This window comes from Somniosus microcephalus, chromosome 3 (genome assembly GCF_052327205.1).
Source record: "Somniosus microcephalus isolate GS21.2 chromosome 3, FLI_Smic_1.0, whole genome shotgun sequence".
NCBI lineage: Eukaryota > Metazoa > Chordata > Chondrichthyes > Squaliformes > Somniosidae > Somniosus > Somniosus microcephalus.
In genome coordinates this window covers 162215906-162240493 of record NC_140989.1, presented here as the reverse complement: position 1 = coordinate 162240493, position 24588 = coordinate 162215906, and the positions used below count along the sequence as shown (strand labels likewise).

Genomic DNA, 24588 nt, shown 5'->3' with positions numbered 1-24588 from the left:
TGGCATCACTTCCTGTGTTTGGCTCCCTGCCGTAGGATGTGTGAGAAAATGGCGGAGAAGGAGACGGGTCCGCCGGAGGTACCGGACTCGCTTTCGGCAAAATGCACCGGGTCTGTAGGAAAGGGACTGCACATGCGGTTGCCACGCGCGCGCCGGTCCTCCCCGCTCGGTCACGTTCTTTCATCGAGCTCGCAGTGCCGACCCCGCGGGGGGTCAGAGTCCGAAACAAGCCGCGCTGCTCGCGTCGCACAGGCTGTAAACTTTATTTAAACAAACAACGCACGAAGTCAGTACAAATGTTAAAAGTTTGCAAAGGGGAGTAGGAGATGTTGGCTTCTTTGCACTAGGTTTCCAACGGTGTGTTGGTGCAGTTGCGTTCCTTACAAAATAAAGTGGCTTTGGTAGGATCTTTGTACCTCTAGAGGGTCTGTGGCAAATGAAGAGGGGGGAAGAAGGGCAAAACAGCATAATCTTCCGGCCTACTCACTCAGTCTACTCCCCTTATTTTTGGTTACTGTGTAGGGAGCAGGTCTGTCTCGGTTTTTAAAAAAACGTTTCAACTGCTTTTTATCGCTAATTTTCCCTCTGCAACACCAGGCGGCATATGTATGTTTTTGGGTTGGCCAGGTGTCTGACTATGTGCAAGAACCTCCAAATCAAACAACTGATACGTTCCCTCTGCTTGTGCAGACTGGTCCACTCTACAAAGGAAAAGACTTTCATTTCTATAGTAGTGTTTCCAGCATTTCTGTTATTTCATTTTTATACTTCATGACCTCAAGATTCTCCAAAGTGCTTTACAGCCAATTAATCTATTCCATGTAGCATGGTGGTAGTGCCCCACTGAGGATGCCCTCCATTGTGTCATGTGGCACTACCACTGCTGTGTGGGATATATTATGAGCAGATCTAGCAACTCAGAATTATATACAACCCCAATCTGTAACTTCATGGCCTGGCATATCCCTCACTCCTCCATTACAATCAAGCCAAGTGACCAACCCCGGTTCAATGAGGAGTGCGGAAGAACATACTGAGAGCAGCACCAAGTGTACCTGAAAATAAGGTGCCAAACTGGTGAAGCTACAACACAGGACTACATGCATCCTAAACAGTGAAAGCAGCATCCCACAGACGGCTCAGTGGGTCACATAACAAACGGATTAAATCAAAGCTCTGCAACCCTGCCCCATCCAGTCGTGACAGCTAAGCATCCTCCACGATGACAGAACCCAGCACTTGAGTGCAAAGGATGAGGCTGAAGCATTTGTAACCATCTTCAGCCAGTATGGCTGTGTGGATGATACTTCTTGGCCTCCTGAGGTTCCACTAACACAGATGCCAGTCTTCAGCCAATTCAGTTTACTCCACATGATATTAAAAAACGACCGAGTGCACTGGACACAGCAAAGGCTATGGGCCTCGACAACATCCCAGCTGTAGTGCTGAAGATTTGTGCTCCAGAACTAGCCATGCCCATAACTAAGCTGTTCCAGCACAGCTATAACACTACCCAACAATGTGGAAAATTGCCCAGGTTTGTCCTGTCTGCAAGAAGCAGGACTAATCCAACCAGGCCAATTACCACCTTATCAGCAACGTGATGGAAGGAGTCGTCAGTCATACTATCAAGTGGCACCTGCTCATAGAACCCAAACTGAGCATCAATCAGGACCACTCAGCTCCAGACTTCATTACAGCCTTTGACCAAACATGGGTTGTGTCTGGGTCATATCCTATTACTTCACCTAACATCAGGGCAGCATTTGACTGAGTGTGGTACCAAGGACCCCTAGTAAAACTGAAGTTAATGGGGATCAGGGGGAAAACTCTCCAGTGCCTGGAGTCATACCTAGCACAAAGGAAGATGGTTGTTTTCTTTTGTTAAACAAACAACAAATTAACAAAATAAACTCCAGTACCCCTTTAAATAAAACCTTAACCCCTCAAATTAAAATTTGATTATTTAAACTAATTATGCACTCCAGTCCCCGCGGCGCCCACCGGTCACGCAAAAGCTCGAGCGCGCCGGCGGACACCGCGTGCTCCATCTCTAGGGCTAAGGAAGATGGTTGTGCTTGTTGGAAGCTAATCGTCTCAGCTCCAGGACATTGCTGCAGGAGTTGCTCAAGGCAGCATCCTAGGCTCAACTACCATCAGCTGCTTCAACAGTGACCTTCCCCCCATCATAAGGTCAGAAGTGAAGCTGTTTGCTGATGCTTGCACAATGCCATTCACAATTCCTCAGATAATGAAGCAGTCCAACTCTGCATGCAGCAAGACCTGGACAACGACCAGGTTTGGGCTAATAAGTGGCAAGTAATATTCATGCCATACCAGTGCCAGGCAATGGGCATCTCCAACAAGAGTGAGCCAAACCACCTCCCCATGACATTCAGTGGCATTACCATCACCAAGTGCATGGGAACACCATCATTTCCAAGTCTCACCCCATCTTGACTTAGATATTTTGCTCTCCTTTCAGCTTCAAAGTAATATCCTTAAGTTAAATGATTTTCAGAGTTGACAGGTGCAAGGATGTTGAATTGGAAAATACATTCTACTAAACGCAATGTCCTTTTCTAATACTAAGTGCAGCATGAGATCTCCCAACATGTAGTATTGTTATTCAGATATGGCTAAACTAACTACATTGCTACTGAAAAGCTATAGTACTCTGATGACGTTTCTCTAAAGGGGCAATGTTTGTTGCTGGGGAAGGAGAAAGGTCAACACTTGGGTGTTATTTTTTTTATAGTGCAGCAAGATGTTTCTATGCAGATTGCATTGTGTGTGAAATTAATGAAAAAGATTTCTTGAACACTTTTCTAATTAAAGGGTACTGACTTCTACTGGAATATTGGAACGCTGGACTAGTGGATAAGCTGGAGCTTTAACAATGGTTAAATGAGTGATGGGCTTTTATTATTTGTTTAAAACTGCTCAGCTGTGGGGTGTTTATCATTATTTCCGTAATTGAAGTTTGCAAGAGAACTCATGAGATTCTAAAAGTATAAACATTTTTCTGCACAAAACCCTGGTGGTGAAGCTTCACACATGCTTCTCCTGGCCTTGAAACTCACCCAGCTAGTGTCTCCTGAGCTTTGTCCCTTTTTTTTTAATATAGTAATTCAGATACAGTGCTGACTGCCAGGATTCACTCAGGGGTGCTAGAGCTTGCATTAAGCTATAGAAGATCTGTAACTTCCCCACTGATACCAAGGTCAAATCAGTAGAAATCTGCCTTCACCATAGTTATGTCTGGTCATACCCTATTACTTCACCTAAGATGCTTTTATTTATAAAAGCCTAAGGTTGATGATTGACATTGATGAATATGCAACATTCCATTGTTACTGCACCCCTAATATTGTCACTATTGTTTCCTTTCACTCTCCTCTCTAGACCAGGTACAGTGGGAAATTCAAAAGTGATTCTGTTGCGTACCATATGCTTCCTAGGATATGAGGTCAGGTGGATGGGAATATAACCTCTAAGTAGTAGCTACTGTAGGGTACTGAATGCTGATACTGGTTCTTAAATTATTAAAAATAAATTATAATTTTGTTTGGCAGGTTGTTAAAATTGCAATAGAGTTGATTTTGCTGCCAATTACATTAAGGCGAACTGCTCCTTTTAAAATCACCTGAGGAAAGAAAAAGAATAAAGGAAGGAAAACTTATTTTTGAAGGAAGACAGATTTGCAGGTGGAATTCTTGGAAAGTGTTCATCATTATGGGAGGTAGTGCTGACCTGGCTTGCTGCATTCAGTTACTGAGAAAATGGATGACCTTTCAACTGTTATACGCTGCAGGGTTATGTTCCCACAGTGTAGATCCAATCGTCTGTCTTCGAATGATTTCAGCAATTGTGTTCTGTCATTTTCCAGACTGGCCAAGTTACAACTGCAACTGTTTATTGGCAACCCTGTCCCAAGGCTTTATTTTGAATAATTACTCTATTAGGAATAGATACAAAGGGAACAAAAAAAAACTGGCACCTTTTTAGTAATCTCTTAAGACTAACATCTTGAAAAACACTTAGGCTCCAAGGCTATGCTTTCCACCCACTGACTATAAATATGTGGAGATCTACCCCTAATGTTTTAAGTACTTAATCTTTCACTCTTGGGATTTTTACTAGTCTTATTGGTGATGTATTAATGATGAAAGTTCAAAAATCGTAAGCTTTGGAGACCCATGATTTCAGAAAGGCTTATCAGGTCTGAAAGATGCAACATTGTTATGAGAAATAGGAATGAAAATGGCATTATTGCTTCTGATTTACAATAATTTCCTTGGGGTTATGTGTGTATACTGTATCAGTTTAGCTCCACTCACTGGAACATGTATCCAGCAGGGGAGAGGAATTCCAGCACAGCACAACAGAATGCTCAGGCTAGTTAACTGGGTCTGATTTTGCTTTTTAAGTGAAATATTTAATGAGATATTACAATTGTTACAGTTAGCGCCTTATTGTCTCTTAAGAAGTGTCTCAAAAGAGGTGATGAATCCATGTAATGAATGATGGTTAAAGTGCAGTAATTGTTATGTAGGTACACAGGAATATGTAGCACCAGTGAGATGAAGAAGCAGCTAGCCTGTTTCAGAATGGTTATTTGCAAGAACAAGTACACTGTATGGGGGCAGAGCCATCCCTCCCCACCGGAGCCATGCATGCGTGCTAGAGGTTCCAACCGTGCATGCACCTAGACACAGGGCTGGGGCCTGAGGCCTCAACCACATTTCCTCACTGTGGAGATGGTCAGGAGATTGGGGGGGGGGGAAGAGGAGAGGGGATCGGGAGGAGAGGGAGAGAGGAAAGGGGATCGGGAGGAGGGGGAGTGGAGGGAGGGGAGAGGAAAGGGGATCGGTGGTGGGGGGAGAGGAGAGGAAAGGAGATCGGATGGGGGAAGGGGATCAGATGGGGGGACAGAGGAAAGGGGATCGGGGGGAGAGGGGATCGGGGGGGGAGGAGGGAGGGGAGAGGAAAGGGGACCGGGAGGAAAGGGGATCGGGAAGAGAGGGGGAGTGGAGGGAGGGGAGAGGAAAGCGGATCGGTGGTGGAGGGAGAGGAGAGGAAATGAGATCGGATGGGGGGAGGGGATCAGATGGGGGGGCAGAGGAAAGGGGATCGGAGGGAGGGGAGAGGAAAGGGGGTCGGGGAGGAGGGAGGGGAGAGGAAAGGGGGTCGGGGAGGAGGGAGGGGAGAGGAAAGGGGGTCGGGGGGAGAGGAGGGAGGGGAGAGGAAAGGGGGTCGGGGAGGAGGGAGGGGAGAGGAAAGGGGGTCGGGGGGGAGAGGAGGGAGGGGAGAGGAAAGGGGATCGGGGGAGAGGAAAGGGGATCGGGGGGAGAGGAAATTGGATCGGTGGTGGGGGCAGAGGAGGGAGGGGAGAGGAAAGGGGATCGGATGTGGGGGACGGGATCGGATGGGGGAGGGGATCAGATGGAGGGAAGAGGAGGGGATCGGAGGGGGGGAGGGGGAGAGGATCGGAGGGTGAGGGGGTAGGGGATCGGGGGGGGAGAGGGGAGGGGATCGGAGGGGGGAGTGGATCGGAGGGGGGAGAGGGGAGGGGATCGGAGGGGAGGGGATCTGAGGGGGGGAGGGGATCGGAGGGGTGGGGAGAGGTTCGGATGGGGGGAAGAGGAAAGGGGATCGGATGGGGGGGCAGAGGAAAGGGGATCGGATGGGGATCGGGAGGAAAGGGGATCGGTGGCGGAGGGAGGGGAGAGGAAAGAGGATCGGATGGGGGGGAAGGGGATCGGAGGGGAGGAAATTGGAGGGGGGGAGGGGAGGAAATCGGGGGAGGGGATCGGAGGGGGGGAGGGGAGGGGCGAGGGGGGGAGGGGATCGGAGGGGAGGAAATCGGAGGAGGGGGAGGGGATCGGAGGGGGGGAGGTGAGGGGCGAGGGGGGGAGGAAATCGGGGGAGGGGATCGGAGGGGGGGAGGGGAGGGGCGAGGGGATCGGAGGGGAGGAGAGGGGATTGGGGGGAGAGGATCGGAGGGGGAGAGGATCGGAGGGAGAGAAGGGGAGGGGATCGGAGGGAGGGGAGGGGGAGACAGGATGGGGGGAGGGGGAGACAGGATGGGGAGAGGGGATCGGAGGAGTGGAGAGGACATGGTGATCTGAGGGGGGAGGATATGGTGATCGGAGGGGGGGAAAGGACATGGTGATCGGAGGTGGGGGGGGTGGGGAGAGGACATGGGGATCGGGGGTGGTGGGGATCAGAGGGAGGGGAGAGGAGATCGACAGGAAAGGCTGTATAAGGACGTGAGAGTTATTTTGCTTTTCTCGGTAACCCTCCGCATTAACAGCCTGCCAGTGACAATGACACATGGATCAAATTGCACATCGCAGCAATTAACTGTTGGGTGTATCTTGTCCTCCAAGGGGACTAATCAGAAATCTGGTTCAACCCACTTGTGCTGCAAATAAACACAGCCAATCCGTGTCCTAACCTGCACTAAGTCCCGTTTGCCCATCTCCCCCATGCTCGCTGACCTACATTGGCTCCCGGTTAAGCAGTGCCTCGATTTCAAAATTCTCATCCTTGTTTTCAAATCCCTCCATGGCCTCATCCCTATCTCTGTAATCTCCTTCAGCACCCCCCCACCCCTGAGATATCTGCGCTTCTCTAATTCTGCCCTCTTGAGCATCCCTGATTATAATCGCTCTACCATTGGTGGCCGTGCCTTCTGTTGCCTAGGCCCTACGCTCTGGAATTCCCTCCCTAAACCTCTCTGCCTCTCTACCTCTCTTTCCTCCTTTAAGACGCTCCTTAAAACCTACCTCTTTGACCAAGCTTTTGGTTACCTGCCCTAAATTATCCTTATGTGGATCGGTGTCAAATTTGTTGTTTTAAAATACTCCTGTGCAGTGCCTTGGGACGTTTTACTATGTTAAAGGCGCTATATAAATACAAGTTGTTGTTGCTGTTGATTGAGAGAGAAATGTTTACCAGGGCACCAGGAGAACCCCCTGCTGTTCAAATAGTGCCATGGGTTATTTACATCTAACTGAACTGGGGTCTTTATTTTGCATTTCCTATCAAAGATGGCACCTCCAACAATGCAGCATTCCCTCAGTACTACACTGAAGTATCAGCCTGGGTTATATGTTCAAATTCTGCAGTGAGACAAGCTTCTAACTCTGAGGCAAGAATGATGCCATCTGAGAGAAGCTGGCATTCCAGTGTGAGCGGGTTTTGTTGACCATTTCACACTCAGCTCTGTGGTAATTGCATCTTTTCAGGCCCATAGGCTGAAGCATTTCTGCAATGAGCTAAGGCTGGTGCCCTGGAATTCAGATGAATTTCAGAGCTCTCGCAACAATGACTGAACAATTGTGCATCTACAGTTGTTGAAAGAAAGATTTGCATTTATATAGCGCCTTTCGCAACCCCAGACGTTCCAAAGCGCTTTACAGCCAATGAAGTACTTTTTGAAGTGTAGTCACTGTTGTAATGTAGGAAAAGCAGCAGCCAGTTTGCGCACAGCAAGGTCCCACAAACTACAATATGATAATGAGCAGATAATCTGTTTTAGTGATGTTGGTGGAGGGATACATATTGAACAGATCTCCCCTGCTCTACGAATAGTGCCGTAGGATCTTTTGGGTCCACCTGAGAGGGCAGACGGCCTCGGTTTAACATACCAACTGAAAGACTGCTCCTCTGACAGTGTAGCACACCCTCAGTACTGCACTAGAATGTCAGCCTAGATTATGTGCTCAAGTCTTGAGTGGGGACGAGTGTGGTACCACTGAACCAAGGCTGATACCTGTTGAAGTCACAATGTGGCTCTAATTTTCTGGCTGATGTTGAGTGGAAGATCTATACAGCTCAGCCATGCATAAACACTGCGCTCAGACTGACTGCATATAGAACAATGGCAGACCGTGGCAGCTGTTGGTGTTGGTCCTCTGAAACAATTTGTAAGCTGAGAAAGGTACTTGTATCATAAGGTACAGCAGTAAGAACAAATCCAAACATACAGTGTGCTTTGTTATGATCTAAGTGGGTTGAGAAAGGAAATTGGAATAAAATGGGAGAGCAATTATAAAAAAATGTGCTCATCAAAACGAGGGACGTTAGTGTTCGGGAATGAAACTCTTCCCATTTCGGGCTCTCTCTCTCTCCATCCAGTACTCCCAGATGCAGAATTCAGCTCTGCCTCTGCCCACTACTGCGCCATTTCCCACACCAGTCATCCTGAGGCATCTGAGTGAGGTTGTCTGTTCTTGCCGAATTAGGGACAGTTTTGTGAAACTACTCAAACTCATTTTACAAAGAACCCATACAACCAGCAGGCAGAGAAGAGTTTCATCCCTTCACTCAGCGCTGGACTTGAACCCAGGTCCCAGTGGTTCTGTATACAGTAAACAGAAATCTCAAATCAAAATTTGTTCAATTTAATGGAATGCTTTCATTTTTGCAATCTCATGCCATCCTTAGCTTGCACATCATGTGTGTTCCCTGTTGAACAGCAGCATGGTTCAGTTGGGATGATGGTGTGAAATATAGTATTGTATTGACTTTATTCCATGTCTGCACTTTTCCACCACAGGGCTATCCTACCATTCCAGGGTTTGCCAGTAAAATAACATTTCAATTGTTTGAGAGATCAGCCAGTCAAGTTAACTTTGCTGTCCTAACATTGTACTAAATGAAAAACCTGTATTAGCTTCTTGCATTCTGCACCTGTGTATCCCTGCTGACATACAGTCCTTTTCTTTGTAGGTCATTTGCATACTTAACTGTTAAAGACAGACTGCCACAGATACTGACTAAGGTTATTGATACAGTGCATCGACATAAGGATATATTTCTTGAGGAACATGGACAGGTGAGTTGAAACTGGCAGTCACGGAGTTTGAAATGTAACTTTACTAACTTGTTCAAAGATAACCTTAGAGGATGCAGAGGAAATTTACCAGGGATGAGAGACTTCAGTTATGTAGAGAGACTAGAAAAGCTGGGATTGTTCTTCAGGCAGAGGAAGGGAACAGGGCAGAGAAGGTTAAGGGGAGATTTAATAGAGGTTTTTTTTAATAGAGTAGCTAGAGAGAAACTGTTTCCATTGGCAGACAGATCGATAACCAGAGGACACAGATTTAAGATAATTTGCAAGAAACCCAGGAACAAGATGAGAATTTTTTTAATGCAGCGATTTGTTATGATCTGGAACGTATTGCTTGAAAGGGTGGTAGATGCAAATTCAATAGTAACTTTCAAAAGGGAATTGGATATATACTTAAAGGAGAAATTTGCAGCGCTATGGGGAAAGAGCTGGGGTGTGGGATTAATTGGACAGCTCTTTCAAAGAGTTGGCGCAAACAAGATGAGCCAAATGGCTTCCTTCTGTGCTGTATGATTCTATGATATCCTTTCAGGTTGCAATGTTTTTAGATGAGCTTACTAAATTTTATGAGTTTGTCATCTGCCACATGTGGCATTGAATCAAAAACTTTGTACTACCAATAAGTAAAACAAATGTAAAAAATGTAATAAGATATCAAAGTACAGTATATTGTTGATACAGCAAGTCCAGAGAATTACTCTATTTCCGACAAGTTATTTTCATGTGCTATTCTAATCGCTGATTTTTTTTTAAAGCTACTGTTCTACAAAGACTTGGGTCAAAGCTTTGGGTAGATTGGCAGATTCTATTTTTTGGAAATTAGTAGGCTGTGGCTGGGCTTCCTGTACCTAACCTAAAGGACAAGAAAGAGCCTTTGACAGGATCGGGCAGGTGTACCATGGAGCTTTACTGTTAGTGGCTAGACAAATGCACATGGATAGTTTGTGGCCACAGTTGGACTGGCTGTTTAGCCATGTTTCATTTGTAGTTGCATATCAGGTTTGTGTCATTGTAAAGGACGTCCCAATGCACAGCACAGTCCTACAAACATCAAAATGAGATTACATAGAATCTACAACACATTAACAGGCCATTCAGTCCATGTTGGTGTTTATACTCCACATCGATATGTCCTGTAAATTTTTTGGTGCACGGGTACTTAAACTGGCTCCGCAGCCCATTCAATTTTTCGCACATGCGCGGTTATTTCCGTTGTAAAGCTGGTGAACGGCTTGCGTGGGAATCTGGACTGCTGCACGGCTGCGCACCTTAGTGGGATCGTTGCTTCACATGCCTCTCTAATTACCTCTTCTACCCTACCCCCATACCCGTTATTCCTTTCTCTCTTATGTATGCATTTAAGGGGAGGCCTGATGCAATCTGTTTCAACCACTCTGCCAGCGAGTTCCACTTTCTCACCACTCTGTAAAGAGATGAATGACCAGACTCACTGTTTTGGTTGAGAGATGAATTGGTTGTGAGGTAGGAGACAGAGTAGGGACAAAGTGGTGTCCCCCAGGGATCTGTACTGGGGCCTCAGCTTTTCATCATATATATCAATGACTTGGATGAAGGATAAGGAGTTTTCGATCCATGTTTGCAGATGACACTAAATTAGGAGACACAGTAAGTTGTGTGGTTGGAAGGAGGAAGTAACATAGACAGGCTCAGAGTGGGCAAAACTATGGCAGATGTAGTTCAATGAGCAGAAGTGTGAGATTATCCTCTTTTGTTTTGAGAAAGACAAATTGGAATATTTTCTTAATGGTGAGCGACTAGGAGCTGTGGAGGAGCAAAGGGATTTAGGTGTCCATGTACACAACTCAATGGCCCAGAAATTCGGGTCTCCATGGGTGAGTACGCACGGGGTACTCACCCGTAGGCCCAACAGAAGTGCCGGTTTCGTGCATGCACTGCGCATGCGCGGGAAACTGGAACTTCCGTTCCCTTAAAGGAAGGGGTTCAGAGGTCAAACGCGTGCGCCGGAGAGGCAGCGCGTGCGCATGAAACTTACATTTTTTTTGCAGGTTTCTCCGGGAGGGTAAGTCTCCAGGAGTTACACATGTAAAAAGCAGGTGCAAGGCCTGCTTTTAACAAGGTAAGTGGTGAATTAATTAAAATTAAAACATTTTTTCCACTGTTTTATTATTTTTAAATACTTTAAAGAAAGGTAAGTGTATTTTTAGCCCCGTTAGAAAATGTAATTAATTTTTTCAAAAATTTAAATTATTGTTTAAAATAGTTATTTTATGTAATTTATAGTTATTTTAAAAATGTGATGTTTTTTTAAAAATGTATCTGAAGTGTTAGTGATGTTTTGGGGCTTATAGTATTTATAGTTTTGACAGCTCTTCCTGTCAATTTTATGAACGGGCATTTCCCCGCTACCATTGGCTCTTTATGGCCCATGTGATCCCAGGGGACGCATCGAACTAACTGCGCCCCTGGGATACGCAAGCACTGCGCGCCGGCAGTTGGAGCAGGCCCAAGATTGGAATCCCACGCGGGCCCACAGCACAACGGCCGGGGCGCAAGGTAAGTGCAGGTGGGAGGCTTGCACCCGCGGGAAGCCTCCGACCCGAATTTCTGGGCCAATAAAAACTAGTGCACAAAAGTGAGAAAGTGATGCTTCAGTTGTATAGAACCACGGTCAGGTCGCATCTGGAGTACTGCATTCAGTTTTGGGTACCAAACCTTTTGAAAGATACATTGGCCTTCGAAGGGGTACAGTGTAAATTCACCAGAATGGTACCAGGGCTTGTAAAGGGTTAAATTGAGAGGACAGGTTGCATTAATTTAGCTTGTCAAATTTCCTTGAGTTTAACAGGTTAAGAGCTGCTCTGATCGAGGTGTTTTTAATGATTAAGGGATTCGATAGGGTAGATACAAAGAAACTATTTCCTCTGATGAAGGAATCCCGAACAAGAGGTCATAATCTTAAAATGAGAGCTAGGCCATTTAGGAGTGAAATCACAAAGCGCTTTTTCACACAAAGGGAAGTGGGATTCTGCAAATTGATTCCCCAAAAGGGGTACGGAAGCAAAGTGGTTATGTTACTGGATTAATAATCCAGAAGCCTGGACTAATGATCTGGAGACGTGAGTTCAAATATCACCATGGCAGCTGGGGAATTTAAATTCAGTTAATTAAGTAAATTTGGAATAAGAAGCTTGGTATAAGTACTGAAACTATTACTATGAAACTACCGGATTGGTATAAAAACCCATCTGGTTCACTAATGTCCTTTTAGAATCATAGAAATTTACGTCCTTATCCGGTCTGGCCTATATGTGACTCCAAACTCTTGACTGCCTTCTGAAATGGTGTAGCAAGCCACTTGGTACGCTTGCCCATATATCACAACAGTGACTCCACTTCAAAAGTTCTTCATTGGCTGTAAAGCACTTTGAGACATCCAGTGGTCATGAAAGGCGCTATATAAATGCAAGTCTTTCTTTCTTTGGTTGTACCAAACTGCTACGAGAAACTATACTAAGAATAAAGTCGGATGGACCACCCGGCATCAACCTAGGCACCGGATTCGGACATGATAAAGGCACACCCAGCCCAGTCAATCCTGCAAAGTCCTCCTCACTAACATCTGGGGACTTGTGCTAAAATTGGGAGAGCTGTCCCACAGACCAGTCAAGCAACAGCCTGACATAGTCATACTCACAGAATCATAACTTTCAGCCAAAGTCCCAGACACCACCATCACCATCCCTGGATATGTCCTGCCCCACTGGCAGTACAAACCAACCAGAGGTGGCGGCACAGTGGTATACGGGAGGGAAGGAGTGGTCCTGGGAGTCCACAACATTGACTCTGGACCCCATGAAGTCTCATGGCTTCAGGTCAAGCATGGGCAAGGAAACCTCCTGCTGATTACCACCTACTGCCCTCCCTCAGCTGATGAATCAGTACTCCTCCATGTTGAACACCACTTGGAAGAAGCACTGAGAGTAGCAAAGGCACAGAATGTACTTCAATGTCTATCACCAAGAGTGGCTCGGTAGCACCACTACTGACCGAGCTGGCCGAGTCCTGAAGGACATAGTTGCCAGTCTGGGCCTGCGACGGGTGGTGAGAGAACCAACATGAGGGAAAAACCTACTTGACCTCGTCCTCACCAATCTACCTGTCGCAGATGCATCTGTCCATGACAGCATTGGTAGCAGTGACCACTGCACAATCATTGTGGAGACAAAGTCCCATCTTCACACTGAGGACACCCTCCATCGTGTTGTGTGGCACTACCAACGTGCTAAATGTGATAGATTCAGAACAGATCTAGCAGCTCAAAACTGGGCATCTATGAGGCGCTGTGGGCCATCAGCAACATTGTATTCCACCACAATCTGTAACCTCATGGCCCAGCATATCCCTCACTCTACCATTACCATCAAGCCAGGGGACCAACCCAGGTTCAATAAGGAGTGTAGAAGAGCATGCCAGGAGCAGCACCAGGCGTACCTAAAAATGCGGTGCTAACCTGGGGAAGCTGCAACACAGGACTACATTGTGGTAAACCACTGTCGTTCACTGTGTTCACTTGTTGTTGTTGTTGTCGTTCACTCTTGTTTCACTGTTATACCTGACTATGCCTCAGCTGACTCCGCCCTTGGCTACCTGGTATAAGGACGGCTGCACGGCGGCTCTCTGCCATTCGGTCGTCCACTAGAGGCATAGTCCTGATCTGTTTGTAGTTGCATTCAGTAGTTAATAAAAGCCTGTTGTTCTGAACTCTACTCGGCCTTTTATTAGAATCGATAGCGCATCATACATGCATGCTAAAAAGCGGAAGCAGCATGCTACAGACAGAGCTAAGTGATCCCACAATCAACGGATCAGATCAAAGCTCTGCAGTCCTGCTACATCTAGTCGTGAATGGTGGTGGACCATTAAAACAACTAACTGGAGGAGGAGGCTCCATGAATATCCCTATCCTCAACGATGGTGGAGCCCAGCACGTGAGTGCAACAAAGCTGAAGCAGTTGCAAGCATCTTCAGCCAGAAGTGCCAAGTGGATGATCCATATCAGTCTTCTCCTAAGGTTCCTACCACCACACAAGCCAGCCTTCAGCCAATTCAATTCACTCCACGTGATATCAAGAAACGGCTGAGCGCACTGGATACAGCAAAGGTGGTGGACCCCGACAATACCCCGGCTGTCGTGCTGAAGACTTGTGCTCCAGAACTAGCCGTGCCTCTAGCCAAGCTGTTCCAGTACAGGTACAACACTGGCATCTACCCGACAATGTGGAAAACTGCCCAGGTATGTCCTGTCCACAAAAGGCAGGACAAATCCAATCCGGCCAATTACCGCCCCATCAGTCTACTCTCAATCATCATCAAAGTGATGGAAGGTGTCATCGACAGTGCTATCAAGCAGTACTTACTCACCAATAACCTGCTCATTGATGCCCAGCTTGGGTTCCGCTAGGACCCCTTGGCTCCAGACCTCATTACAGCCTTGGTCCAAACATGGACAAAGGAGCTGAATTCCAGAGGTGAGGTGAGAGTGTCTGCCCTAGGCATCAAGGCATCATTTGACCGAGTGTGGCATCAAGGAGCCCGAGTAAAACTGAAGTCAATGGGAATCGGGGGTGGGCGGGGGGGGTGGATCTCTCCACTGGCTGGAGTCATACCTATCACAAAGGAAGATGATTGTGGTGGTTGGAGGTCAATCATCACAGTCCCAGGACATTGCTGCAGGAGTTCCTCAGGGCAGTGTCCTAGGCCCAACCATCTTCAGCTGCTTCTTCAATGACCTTCCCTCCATCATAAGGTCAGAAGTGGGGATGTTCACTGATGACTGCACAGTGTTCAGTGCCATTCGCAACTCCTCAGATAATGAAGCAGACCATGCCTGCATGCGGCAAGACCTGGAAGACATTCAGGCTTGGGCTGATAAGTGGCAGGTAACATTCGTGCCACACAAGTGCCAGGCAATTACTATCTCCAACAAGCAAGAGTCTAACCACCGCCCTTGGCATTCAACGGCATTACCATTGCCGAATCCACCACCATCAATATCCTGTGGGTCACCATTGACCAGAAACTTAACTGGACCAGCCGCATAAATACTGTGGCAACAAGAGCAGGTCAGAGGCTGGGTATTCTGCTGCGAGTGTCTCACCTCCTGACTCCCCAAAGCCTTTCTATCATCTACAAGGCACAAGTCAGGAGTGTGAGGGAATATTCTCCACTTGTCTGGATGAGTGCAGCTCCAACACTACTGAAGAAGCTTGACACTGTCGAGGACAAAGCAGCCCACTTGATTAGCACCCCATCTACCATCTTAAACATTCACTCCCTCCACCACCGGTTTACCGTGGCTGCAGTCTGTACCATCTACAAGATGCACTGCAGCAACTCGCCAAGGCTTCTTTGGCAGCACCTCCCAAACCCGTGACCTCTACCACCTAGAAGGACAAGGGCAGCAGGCGTGTGGGAACACCACCACCTCCAAGTTCCCCTCCAAGTCACACACCATCCTGACTTAGAAGTATATCTCCATTCCTTCATCGTCACTGCGTCAAAATCCTGGAACTCCCTCCCTAACAGCACTGTGGGAGTACCTTCACCACACGGACTGCAGCAGTTCAAGAAGGCGGCTCACCACCACCACCTCAAGGGCAATTAGGGATAGGCAATAGATGCTGCCTTGCCAGCGACACCCATGAATGAATTTTTAAAAAGGCTGTTGATGCTGGGTCAGTTGAAATTTTGAAGACTGAGATTGATAGATTTTTGTTAGGTAAGGGTATCAAGGGATAAAGAACAAAGGCAGGTAAATGGAGTTGACCTACAGATCAACCATGTTCTAATGGGCTTGAGGAGCTGTATAGCCTACCCCTGTGGCTATTTTTCTATGAATGTTAGCCAGGATACTCTGCTGTTCTTCTTCAAGTAGTGCCATGGGATCTTTTACATCCACCTGACAAGCAGAAAGGCCCTTGTTTAACATATCATCTGCAAGATGGCATCTCTGACAGTGCAGCACTAAAGGGTCAGCTTAGATTTTTTGCTCAGTTGCTGGAGTGGGGCTTGAACCCATCACCTTCTGACTCTTAAGAGTGTTACCACTGATCCAAGCTGACATTCAAAATAGGTAGAATAATGGGGTTTGGGAACAGAGGTCTCTTGTCCTTCCCTAATATCAAGATATCTCTGCAGCCAATAAAGCACAGGAAGTATCTCGAGGAATAATGCACGAGCACTAATGCAGTGCTTAAAGTTCAAAAAAGGAATTAATTGATTTAAAAAGAGGAATATTGAAGGGGCTGGGGAGCAAACAGGACAGTGAGATTTGACTGGGTGGCTCATTGAGGTGGGGGGAAAAAAGCACAGACTTGATGGGCCAAATACCGTTTCTTTATTGTAACATTGTGATTCATTTATATAGGTTACCTATAGCAGTAGAACCCATGTACCATTATCTTAAGTTCGCAACTCATTTGTGTGTGGAGCGATCAGGTTTCACTAGAAATGGGAAAAAAAATATGTATTAATTGCTTTAAAGTTTTAAAAATATCGTGAAAATGTAGATAGATTTTTTATTTTGTAATATATATTTCACAAAGAATAACATGTTAGGTTTTTTTCAGACAAAGTCATCATAAACTAAGATGATGCTGCGTATTTTTCTAGGAAGGTGTTGAGGCAGAAAAAAGGGCCATATCCCTCATGTCTAAGTTACGAAATGAGCTGCAAACTGACAAGCCAGCACTACCTCTTACAGATGGATTACTTGATGCTGACCAGTGGAATAAATACCTAGAACAGCAACAGGCTCAACTGGATACAGAGGATAACCCCAGCTGGTTTAAATCATCCTGGTTGTACATGGAGTGTTACATGTACCGTAGGATTCATGAATCACTGCAGCTCAAGTGAGTGAAACAATTTGTTAAAATTAATTTAAAACTTTTAAAAAAAAACCTAATTGGTTCATAAATTTGCATTGACAGAAATTGTGATTAGAATATAAATATTAGAAGAATGAACTTGCATTGATATGGTGTCTTTGCAATACTTTTAAAAATAGTTTTATCCACTTGTTCCCCCACTTTTAAAGATTTGTGTCTCGGAACCCCTAAGTGCCTCTGCACCTCTACCCCTTTTAAAGTTTTATCATTGATTGTGTATGTGCTCTTATTCTTCTTCCCTAAATGTATCACCTTACCTTCCTATGCATTACATTTTCATCTGACATTGATCTACCCAATCTGCTAACCTCCTGAAGTCATGTCCCGTTCTCTCAACCATACGCCCCAGTTTTTTGGCATTTGCAAGTTGTGTCCCCTATAATTCCTTGGTTGTGAAGATCTTTGGGATGTGAGGAGGTGCCATGTAAATGCCGTTCTTTCTTTGTGAGCAATGCCACAGCAGATCCACCAGTATAACAATGGCCTCCAATTCAAAATTCTCATCCTTGTGTTAAAATCCCTTCAAGGCCTTTCCCCTTATCTCTGTAATCTCCTCCAGCTCTACAACCTTCTGAGGACTCTGCGTTGCTCCAACTCTGGCGTCTTGTGCATCCCCCACGCCCTTCACCCCACCATTGGCGTCAGGGTCTAGACAGCTGAAGATACAAAGTTCTGGAATGCCCTCCCTAAACTTTCTGCCTCTTCACCTATCGCCCCTCCTTTAAGACCCTCCGTAAAACCAAGCTTTTAGTCATCCGTTCTAATATCTCCTTATTTGGCTCAGTACTAACTTTTGTCTGATAATGTTTGTGAAGCGCCTTGGGCTGTTTTTCTATGTTAATGGTGTATGTAAATAAATGTAAGTTTTTATTTCCACCTGAACAATACTGCAAGAGATCAACTAATATTGATGATGTTAAATACCAAGAAATATATGGACTTCAAACTGTAAAGTCTGTAAGTTAATTTAATTTTCTCTTTTCTGTGTTGCAGTCCTCCCATGTGCGATTTTGATGTATTTAGTGAAGCAAAGACCCAAAGTTTCTTGGAATCACAGCAGGCTATTATTGCTATTTGCATCTACCTTCAGGAACTAAATGAGAAAATAGAGGCTTTTAAGGATTCTCAACTCAAAGCTGAGCTTCTGCTACTCCTGCAGGTAAGCCTTAAAAATAAATTTTAAAAATAAATAAATGCTGTGCTCCTTTCTATTTGTGTGGTTACCATTCAGGTTGTATGTAGCTGTGAAAAGTGCTAATATCAGACTGTACCATACAATAATTGACCCATGATTCACTCGGGACTACTGCCCCGGTATCGTTACTCAGTGCCACACAAGAAAAGTAAGGTGAAGTTTTTTAAGCAATACAGAAGAAAAATATTCGAGTATTTCCTTGTTTTCATTCAGCATCCACTAGATGACTTCACTGTAAAACATCCTCGCCTGTATCAGCTTCTGAGTTTCATTTTAATACACAGTTGACATAAACCAGACCACACCGACACCAAGCCTGCAGTATAACTGGGGCATTGGGAGATGTCACAAAAAGAATTAAAGAGCCGTTGTGCCCTCGGAGGTAGCTGTTCTATCTATCTATCTATCTTATCTATATCTATCTTCTCTATATATCTATATCTATCTATCTTATCTTATATATCTTCTATATATATAAATCGGTACATCTGTCTGTCTGTCATTCCGTCTGTCATTCCGTCTGTCATTCCGTCTGTCATTCCGTCTGTCATTCCGTCTGTCATCGCCTGTGCGTCTGTCGGGCTATGCGCTCGAAAGTTACAGGGCGTACCTACGCGCGCGTTACCTCCAAAGAAAGCTTACGCTTCCGAGACGGTTTTAAGCGTATTTACGTTTCGGCCGGGCTAAAATCGCGCCCGCGGTATCCCAAAAACCTTCAACATTCCGCTCATTAGCATCTCATTATCCGCTCATTAGCGACAGAGTGACCTCGAGCTCGACCAATCGTACGCCGGGTTGCTGGCGTGTGCCGCCGGGCCTTATCGTTCTGAACCGAGGTGAGTCGCCGCCATCTTGATTCCAAACTTTTCCTTTCAGTGCAGGCTCGATGGGCCGAAATGGCCTCTATCTGCACTGTGGGGTTTCTGTGATTTCTGTGATTAACTCTAGAGAGTACTTTAGGCAAGGCATCAGCTCGGTCCCGTGAGTGCCGGATAGCACAAAGTTTCCTGTACTTTAAGTTTATCTCCCCCCTCCCTTTCCACCCCCCACACCCCCTTCCCCCTCCCCAGCCCCCACCCCCCCCTTCCCCCCTCCCGTTCATCCCCACTCCCCTCCCCCACCCCCTTCCCTTCACCCCCCCCTCTTCCTCCCCTCCCCTTCCCCCCTCCCCTTCCCCTCCTCTTCTTCCCCCCCCTCTTCCCCCCAGTCGCTCTCTCTCTTCCCCCCAGTCGCTCTCTCTCTTCCCCCCAGTCGCTCTCTCTCTTCCCCCCAGTCGCGCTCTCTCTCTTCCCCCCAGTCGCGCTCTCTCTTCCCCCCCGGTCGCGCGCTCTCTCTTCCCCCCCGGTCGCGCTCTCTCTTCCCCCCCGGTCGCTCTCTCTCTTCCCCCCCGGTCTCTCTCTCTCTTCCCCCCCCGGTCGCTCTCTCTCTTCCCCCCCGGTCGCTCTCTCTCTTCCCCCCCGGTCGCTCTCTCTCTTCCCCCCCCGGTCGCTCTCTCTCTTCCCCCCCGGTCGCGCTCTCTCTTCCCCCCCAGTCGCTCTCTCTCGTCCCCCCCGGTCGCGCGCCCTCCTCCCCCCCGGTCGCGCGCCCTCCTCCCCCCCCCCCCGGTCGCGCGCCCTCCTCCCCCCCCCCCGGTCGCGCGCCCTCCTCCCCCCCCCCCGGTCGCGCGCCCTCCTCCCCCCCCCCCCCGGCCGCGCGCCCTCCTCCCCCCCCCCGGTCGCGCGCCCTCCTCCCCCCCCCCCCCCGGTCGCGCGCCCTCCTCCCCCCCCCCCGGTCGCGCGCCCTCCTCCTCCCCCCCCCCCCCCCCCCGGTCGCGCGCCCTCCTCCCCCCCCCCGGTCGCGCGCCCTCCTCCCCCCCCCCCCCCCCGGTCGCGCGCCCTCCTCCCCCCCCCCCCCGGTCGCGCGCCCTCCCCCCCCCCCCGGTCGCGCGCCCTCCTCCCCCCCCCCCCCGGTCGCGCGCCCTCCTCCCCCCCCCCCCGGTCGCGCGCCCTCCTCCCCCCCCCCCCCCCCCGGTCGCGCGCCCTCCTCCCCCCCCCGGTCGCGCGCCCTCCTCCCCCCCCCCCCGGTCGCGCGCCCTCCTCCCCCCCCCCTCCGGTCGCGCGCCCTCCTCCCCCCCCCCCCCCCCCCGGTCGCGCGCCCTCCTCCCCCCCCCCCCCCCCCCCGGTCGCGCGCCCTCCTCCCCCCCGGTCACGCGCTCTCCTCCCCCCGCTCTCTCCCACCACCACCACCCCCCCCCTCAGTCGCGCGCTCTCTCCCAACAACAACATGCCCTCAAAAGACCCTCGGCACCGCCGGGCACTTCAGCTAGTATCTATATATATAAAGGAGTCGATTTGTCTGTCCTTCTGTCTGTCCTTCTGTCTGTCCTTCTGCCTGTCTGTCCTCGGGTGTGCGTCTGTCCGGCTATGCGCTCGAAAGTTACAGAGCGTACCTACGCGTGCGTTACTTCAAAAGAAAGCTTACCATTCCAAAACGGTCGTAAGCGTATTTACGTTGCGGCCGGACGAAAATTGCGCCCGCGGTATCCGAAAAACCTTCAACATTCCGCTTATTATCCACTCATTACCATAGAGTGACATTGAGGTCGACCAATCGTACGGTCGACCAACCCGATGGTCGACCAATCAATGTGTGGCGGGTTCGTCGCATGTGCAGCCGGGCCCTCCTAGAGTCGAGTGACAGGACGATTGACCAATCCTATGCTTCGGTGACATGACGATCGACCAATCAGTGCGTGTGTGGGCGGGCCTTGTCGTTCTGAACTGAGGTGAGTGGCCGCCATCTTTATTCTCACCTGTGTGTTTATTTGTTAGCGATTTTTTTTCTTTTTTTTAATTTGTAAAACGTAAAAACACAATGTCTAAAACGTTAAAACACAATGAAGATGGTGTCCCATCTTCTTAACAGCCGTTTAAAAAAAAAAAAAAAACTTTTGGTGTTTTCAGCAAGAATGCGCGTTCCTTCTCCGTGGCAGCTTTTTAAAAACCTTGAAAAACTTTCAAGATGGCCTCCCATCTTCTTAACACCCGTTTATAAAAAAAAAAAAATTTTTAATTTCTGTTGGTTTCACAGACTGCGCGTTCCTTCTCCGTGGCAGCTTTTTTTTTAAAAAATAAAAAAATTTCTGTTCGTTTCAGACTGCGCGTTCCTTCTCCGTGGCAGCTTTTTAAAAACATTTTAAAACTTTCAAGATGGCCTCCCATCTTCTTAACACCAGCTTTTGAAAAAAAAAATTTTTTGCTCTTTCGCTGACCCCCTCAAAACACTCCTCCCACTCCCTCCTCCTCCTCCCCCCCTTCTCACTCTCTCCCCCCCCCCCTTCTCACTATCTCCCCCCCTTCTCTCTCTCTCTCCCCCCGGCGCCCCCCCCCTCCCTCGCCCCCCTCTCCCTCGCCCCTCGCCCTCCCTCCCTCGCCTCTCCCTCGCCCTCTCCCTCTCGCCCCCCCTCTCCCTCGCCCCCCCTCTCCCTCGCCCCCCCTCCCCCTCGCCCCCCCCTCTCGCTCCCCCTCGCCCCCCCCCACGCCCCCCCTCTCCCACGCCCCCCCTCTCCCTCGCCCCCCCCTCTCCCTCGCCCCCCTCTCCCACGCCCCCCCTCTCCCTCGCCCCCCCCTCTCCCTCGCCCCCCTCTCCCTCGCCCCCCCCTCTCCCTCGCCCCCCTCTCCCTCGCCCCCCCTCTCCCTCGCCCCCCCTCTCCCTCGCCCCCCTCTCTCTCCCTCGCTCCCCCCTCTCTACCTCGCTCTCTTCCCTCCCTCTCTCCCTCGCTCTCTTCCCCCCCCCCACAGTCGCTCGCTCTCTTCCCCCCCCCCACAGTCGCTCGCTCTCTTTCCCCCCCCCACAGTCGCTCGCTCTCTTTCCCCCCCCCCCCCCAGTCGCTCGCTCTCTTTTCCCCCCCCCCCCCCAGTTGCTCGCTCTCTCTCTTCCAACATGTCCTCGAAAAAGCCTCGGCACCGCCGGGTACTCCAGCTAGTATATATAAGCGGTTCCTTACGTTTTGTCTGTCCGGCTATACGCTCGAAAGTTATAGGGCGTATCTACCCGTGCGTTATGTCCAAAGAAAGCTTACGCTTCCGGGACGGTCGTAAGCGTATTTACTTTTCGCTCGGACGAAAATTGTTCACGCCTTTTGCAAAAAACCTTCAAAATTCCACTCATTATCTGCTAATTAGCATTGAGTGACTGACGTCACGGTTCGACCAATCCTGTGCCGTCATGATTGACCAATCCTACACTTCAGTCATCTGATGGTTGACCAATTGGTGTGTGTGTGGGCGGGACTAATCGTTTTCATCTCAGGGATCTGGCAGCCATTGCCTCAAGCTAAAAACCCCATTTACTTCCAGCTCAAAATCTGCTCATCCAGCTTCGAAAAAGTTAGTATCTCTTTTAAAAATAGCATAACATTTACCAAAAACGTTTTATAATTACTTTCACTTTCATCTTTGAAGGTATTAAAAGGTAGAAATGTTGCCCAGCAGCAGATTTACAGAGAGACAGGGCCCAAAAGCCTGGGACTCGATTTAAAATGTTGCCCGGCAGCAGATTCACACAGAGACAGGGCCGAAAGCCTGGGATTCGATTTAAACCGCCCGGCCCAAAACAGCCCTGGCAACGCCGGGCTCCCCCCAGCTAGTATTTTAATATTTGAGGAGTCACAGCAATAAGTCTGCACTATTCAAAATTGAGTTTTTTCTGAACCTTTCCTTATTGCAAAATTCAGATTTTAAAAATACACTTGGCTGCAGATTGTCATGCGCTGTCAACTGCTTTTGTTAAGTTGCACTATATATGAAATCAAGGATCACCTCAAAATGAATGTCTTGCACTGTATCATTTCTATTTGTTCTCATAGTCGTGGGCAGGAAGTAGACATTGCTTAATGTGGAAAATACGGTTTCTGGAGTCATTCTGGACACTGTCAACATTTTAATTTCCTGTGATGTGAAAAGATAATCTTGATAGCTTATGATTTTTTTTAATTTAGGTTGCACTGTGGGGAAACAGATGTGACCTTTCCATTTCTGCTGGCCAGGACAACTCTCAGAAGTTCAATCCTTTAACTTCCCTGGAATCTTTGAAGCCTTTCATCTTGATAGATGATTCTGAATTTGTTTGGGAACTCCTCATTAATAACAAGAAAAACAAAACCTCAGAAACTGCACGCACCCGAGTAGATATTGTCCTTGACAATTCTGGATTTGAGCTGGTGACTGACTTGATACTAGCAGATTTTCTCATTACCTCTCGACTAGCTGATGAGATTCACTTTCATGGCAAGAGCATACCTTGGTTTGTTTCTGATACAACCAAGAGAGATTTTGATTGGACACTGAAGAAGATGCAGACAGCCAATCACATGCAGATGTCCAGGTGTGGTGTGGTATGGGAAAGGAATGTGAAGAAAGGTGTTTGGATTTATCACGATCACCCTTTCTGGACCCTTCCCCACGAGTTTTGTGATATGCCTCTGGTTGCAGATGATCTGTATGCTGAACTACGGAAGTCAAACTTAATCTTTTTTAAGGGAGACCTGAACTATAGGAAACTAACAGGAGACAGGAAATGGAGCTATACTGTTTCTTTTGACACAGCTCTACGCGGGTTTCAACCCGCACCACTTTGTAGCTTGCGAACACTAAAAGCTGATATTCAGGTTGGCTTAAAGCCTGGACAAGGTGAACAGCTGGCGCACTCTAATCCTGAATGGATGACCAGTGGACGCTATGCCATTATTCAGTTCAGTAACCCCTACCAAAAATAACTGTTACAAATCTACTTACATGGTATATCACCAAATCTATCTCACTGGATTATGGGGATCCTCTGTAACAGTTAGCCTGCTGCTTTATTGTTTACAAACTACATACTGATCTTAAGCATGTTTGGTGATGGTCTAAGCTTCCTGTAATTAAATTTTTTGAGGGGGCAAGGTTTCAGGAATATTTGTTGCAAATGATGACAAAATCCACCAGAACATTAATCTGCAGAAAACAAAATGTCTTTATGTAAAAGTGAAATGCTGCCCTAATGTTGCTAATATAAGATTAACAATGGATCACCTTAATGTCAAATACCAGTTACTTGTGAAGTACATGTTCATTCATGAATAAAATGGTTGCTAGAGTTGACATGACAATGCTTTCAATTCAAGCATTTTTGTGGATGATTTATCAGATGCAGTAGCAATTCACAAGCAATTATACAACTAGAGTTAGAGTGAAATGTATACCAGGTTCTTTTCTATGTAAACTGGTAAACGAACCAAAAAATATATCACTATACCCGTTTTAACATGTGACCTTTCAGGTTGAAGAACACACAAGGAGTACCCCTGTGGGGTAGTTTTAACCTATCCGGCCCTGTGGGAAACTGATGCAATCAGACCGGCTGCCCGTTTTACACTTCAATTTTACTTTCCACTAACTTCAATGGGTAGTGTGTAAAATGGGTGGCTGATCTGATCGTGTTAGTTACCTACCAGATAGGTTAGGTTAAAATTACTCTCTGTCACACTGCTTGTGTCAAGCTGACGGTCTGAGAATTGTTTGGGTCACGGGTTGTGTGTTAAAGTGTCAGTCATTACAGTGTCAGCTGTGGCTCAGTTGGTA

General features: G+C 47.8%; 1 protein-coding gene across 3 annotated transcripts; it reads left to right on the top strand.

The window, feature by feature from the left end:
- Positions 1-14: 14 nt before the first annotated feature.
- Positions 15-24108, top strand: dcph1 (damage control phosphatase 1). Of its 3 annotated transcripts, XM_085981824.1 has the most exons (5): positions 15-110; positions 8740-8845; positions 16514-16755; positions 17785-17950; positions 22965-24108. In XM_085981824.1, exons 1-5 carry the CDS (start codon positions 37-39, stop codon positions 23739-23741), a joined length of 1365 nt encoding a protein of 454 aa, XP_085837950.1. In that variant the 5' UTR covers positions 15-36; the 3' UTR covers positions 23742-24108. The 3 variants fall into 3 exon arrangements, with proteins under 3 accessions (XP_085837950.1, XP_085837951.1, XP_085837952.1); XM_085981825.1 differs by lacking the exon at positions 15-110 and having other exon boundaries at positions 8774-8845; positions 16460-16755; XM_085981826.1 differs by lacking the exons at positions 15-110; positions 8740-8845 and adding an exon at positions 10888-10958.
- Positions 24109-24588: the final 480 nt, after the last annotated feature.

Coding starts and splice junctions, on each gene's coding strand:
- dcph1 (XM_085981824.1), top strand. CDS start 37: ATGTGTGAGAAAATGGCGGAGAAGGAGACGGGTCCGCCGGAGGTACCG. Junction 8,846..16,513: donor TTCTTGAGGAACATGGACAG/GTGAGTTGAAAC, acceptor GTATTTTTCTAG/GAAGGTGTTGAGGCAGAAAA. Junction 17,951..22,964: donor AGCTTCTGCTACTCCTGCAG/GTAAGCCTTAAA, acceptor TTTTTAATTTAG/GTTGCACTGTGGGGAAACAG.